This window comes from Corvus brachyrhynchos, unplaced genomic scaffold, assembly GCF_000691975.1.
Source record: "Corvus brachyrhynchos isolate BGI_N302 unplaced genomic scaffold, ASM69197v1 scaffold72, whole genome shotgun sequence".
Lineage (NCBI taxonomy): Eukaryota > Metazoa > Chordata > Aves > Passeriformes > Corvidae > Corvus > Corvus brachyrhynchos.
The window spans coordinates 2,277,401-2,280,819 of record NW_008236763.1 but is presented as its reverse complement, the minus strand read 5'-3'; the positions used below and the strand labels follow the sequence as shown (position 1 = coordinate 2,280,819).

At 53.3% G+C, this 3,419-nt stretch overlaps 1 protein-coding gene across 1 annotated transcript in view; it reads right to left on the bottom strand.

Annotated features, from left to right (window-relative positions):
* The window catches only part of CNTN2 (contactin 2), a 17,210-nt gene extending 14,554 nt beyond the window's left edge, over window positions 1–2,656 (bottom strand). Inside the window, 1 exon segment of the mRNA XM_008644735.2 lies at window positions 2,515–2,656. Within this exon segment, the coding sequence (XP_008642957.1) occupies window positions 2,515–2,569 (55 nt within the window). The 5' untranslated portion in view covers window positions 2,570–2,656.
* Window positions 2,657–3,419: the final 763 nt, after the last annotated feature.

The following is a 3,419-nucleotide window of genomic DNA, read 5'->3' as shown; positions in this document are numbered from 1 at the left end:
CAGGCAATTATCCCGGCTCCGGCAGCGGGATGGTCCCCGGTGCCACACAGGGAGAGGCAGCGAGCTTGGATTCTTTGGAATTAAGGAAAAGCAGCATTTCGGGGGTTGTTTCTCCTCCCAGCCAGCGCTGCTTTCCTGCCAGGATGGTTCCATTCCTAAAGGAAAAGCTGGAAATTTCTCCCGTTCGGGTCAGTCCCAGCTGGAATAAACTCTGCTGACCAGGGGGGAAAACCAATCATGAGTTAATGGGGTATTAATGAGAAAGAATTAATTGTGTGCTGATAGATGAGTTAATTGTGCTCTGATAGATGGCGGTGAGAGGGTCGAGGCTGAACAGCTTTAGTTTGGGGATTAATTAGGGAGCATAAGGTAAATAATTTCTATTTATTTAACAAATAAAATATCTATTGGTGCCACTCCCATCCCTGCCCTTTCCCATGGGATTTTTTATTCCAGTCGAGCCAAATCAGGCTCATCCTCCCTCCCGATGCCACCCGGAGCCTGTGTCCCTCTGCTGTCCCTTTGTCCCTGCCAAGGTTATGGCTGCGAGTGCCAGGCATTGATTTTCCCACTTGGAATCGATACCAGGAGTTCAGGTGAGTTTTAATCCACAATTCCAAGGTGCTGGGGGTGAAACGCTTGGATTTCACTCATTAAACAAATAAGGGGTCGATTAAAGCACTAATTAAACAGTTACAAGGTGGGGATAAGGTTAAAATTAAGAACTGATAAATCCCAGAACTTCCGAGTCTGCTCTGGGCCAGTTCTCCAACCCCGGAATTCCCAGTTTTTAACGTTGCCAATGCAGGATCTGTCCTGGATGCTCTGGCCTTTGGAAAACAGGGAGAAGACAGGCACAAAATAAAGGTTTTTAAGCCAAATTTCAAAGGAGCAGAGGGACCTGCTGGGAATTTTCCATGTTCCACCCAGCTGGGAGAGCTGGAATGATGGGAAAAACCCCACCACGCCTCTGGAACAACTTCAGTATTAGGGAAAATGATAACAAGCACCAAAATAACGGGAAACAGGTGAAAGCACAACAGCTGAAAATGAAGATTTGGAGAAGCAGCTGCAGGGAGGTGACTCCAGAGCCTCCCTTCTGGGTTATTTTTAGGATATTTTTAGGAATATGCTGAGAGCCAGGCCTGGAAATCGCAGGTGTACAGGAGGCTGCACTTGGCCTTTGTGCTGAGCCCAGCTCTGGAGCCCGGGAAAGGACGGATTTCCTCGGTGGAATGTTTTCCAAGCTGAATTCCTGGTTGTGCAGACATCCACGGCACGGCCCTGGAGCCTCTGGATCGTGGGAGGGAGTTGGGCAATAAATGGCTTTGGTAGGAAATCCAGCGGGATTTGGGTTTTCTTGAGGAGCAGCTCTCTGAGGAGCCGAGGGTTTATTCTGGGTTATTTTAAACGAGCAGCTTTCTAAGGAACAAAAGGTCAGGGCTTGGATTCCCAGATTTTCCAGAGGTTTTCCCAAATGAACAAAGGCTGGGGAGAGTTTGGGCTTTTAGAGTGGTCTCTGTGCACTTCAGAAGCTTTAAATATTTAAATCTCCCTCCAGACCTGGAGGTTTTGGCTCCTTTCCCACTCCATAACGTTTCCCTGAGCCTCATCCATCCTTTTGTCCCGATCCCTCCTCGTGTTTCCCGGATTTCTCCCTGTCCCAGCTCCCGGAGCTCTGTGGCCTCATCAGCCGAAGCTCAGTGAAAATCACCCTCCCAGCCTTCCCAGGGAGCGATTTTTGGGAGGTTTGCCCGAACTCAGGTGGTTGATGGGAGACCCCAACTCCAGCTCCGGGGCTGCATCGGGGTCAGGCCAATTTCCAAGCGGGATAATTGCCTCGGGATCCAGGGCAGCCCCCCCTGCCTGGGCCTCCTCGGGGATGCAGAGAACATTAAAAGGTAATTGGATATTTATAAGGACAGGCCAGCCGGCTCTGCCCGGGGTGATGGATTGGCTGGAGGACATTATCCGATCTCAGCCAGAGAGGAAATGTCTCCCTGCGGAAAAGGGACCTGCAGGGAGCAGCCTGAGCCTCCCCGAGATCCAGGGATGGGCCCTGAGACCTGGAAATCATCTCCCAAATCCTGAAATGGTCCCTGAGATCCAGAAATGTCCCTCAGATCTGGGATTTCTCCCTGAGATCCAGAAATGTCCCTCAGATCTGGAATTTGTCCCTGAGATCCAGAAATGCTCCCTGAGATCCAGAAATGCTCCCTAAGGAGCAGGGGGATCTTTGCAGGTGGGATATTGCCAGCAAGGCGTACCTGGAAAAATGGGTGTGGAATCCCACAGGCAGGAGGAAATTCCTCCTGCACCTCCCTAAATCTGAATTTTGAGAGGGGGCCGCGTGTGTCAAACATTCCTGGCCCAAAGGGATATTGGGAACAGCACATCCCAAACCTCCCGGAGAATTGGGATTGGGCACCGCCGTGGAGAGGCGGTTCCCGGTGAATCCCGGGTGATGTCCCAGCTCCGCCAGCCCCTCCCGCCTCTCCCACGGGAATCTCTTACCCAGGAAGGTGCCGACGGCCAGGGAAGTGTGGATGAATCCAGCGGCGCCTCCCATCCTGCGCGGGGTCCTGCGGAGCCTCTACGGGCGCGTGGGGACGGCGGCCCTGGGGGGACACAGAGCGGGGTCAGCGGGGCCCTTCCAGCCCCGGGCATTCCATGCGATTCCAGAGGCTCCGGAGTCCAGCTGTGCCTCCCCGCTGGCCACCAGCCCGACGGAGAGTCACTGCAGGGCAGAATTCCAGCGGTGCCCGGAGCAGCGGGAGCGGCTGAAGGAGCTCTTTTTGTCCCCGATGGGACAAATCTGGGTGGGGAATTGTTGTCCCTCCTCCTTTGCTGTTTCCCATTCTTCCCCCCCCTCCTCCGTAAATGCTCCTTTCCAAGCGTTTCTGATGGAAAACACCAAGCCAGAAGCGCACGGGATATTGGTGGGGAGGGGGGGAGAAATAATTCGATTTTATTGTGAAAATAATGAAGATATTGGGATGAAATTCTCGGCTGGTGAGGGTGGGGATGCCCTGGAACAGGATTCTCCATCCCTGGAAGTGTCCCAAGCCAGGCTGGACGGGGCTTGGAGCAACCTGGGACAGAGGAAGGTGTCCCTGCCCATGGCAGGGGTGGCACTGGATAGGCTTTAGGGTCCCTCCCAACCCAAACCAGTCTGGGATTTTGGGATTCTGTGACAAAGGAATCTTTAATTGAAACTCTTTAAGTGCCAGGGCACTTCCTGATGGCCTTTCCAGCCTCCTCCACAGCTTCCTGCGATCCCTAAAGATCCCAAAAATCAAACCCCCAACCAAACCCTGAGCTCTTTGTGCAGCCCCTGCTCCCCGAACCCTCTGTGGGAGCAGCTCCACTTCCAGCACCCCTTCCCACAGAACTCCAGCGGGGATTTTGGGCTGGTTTAT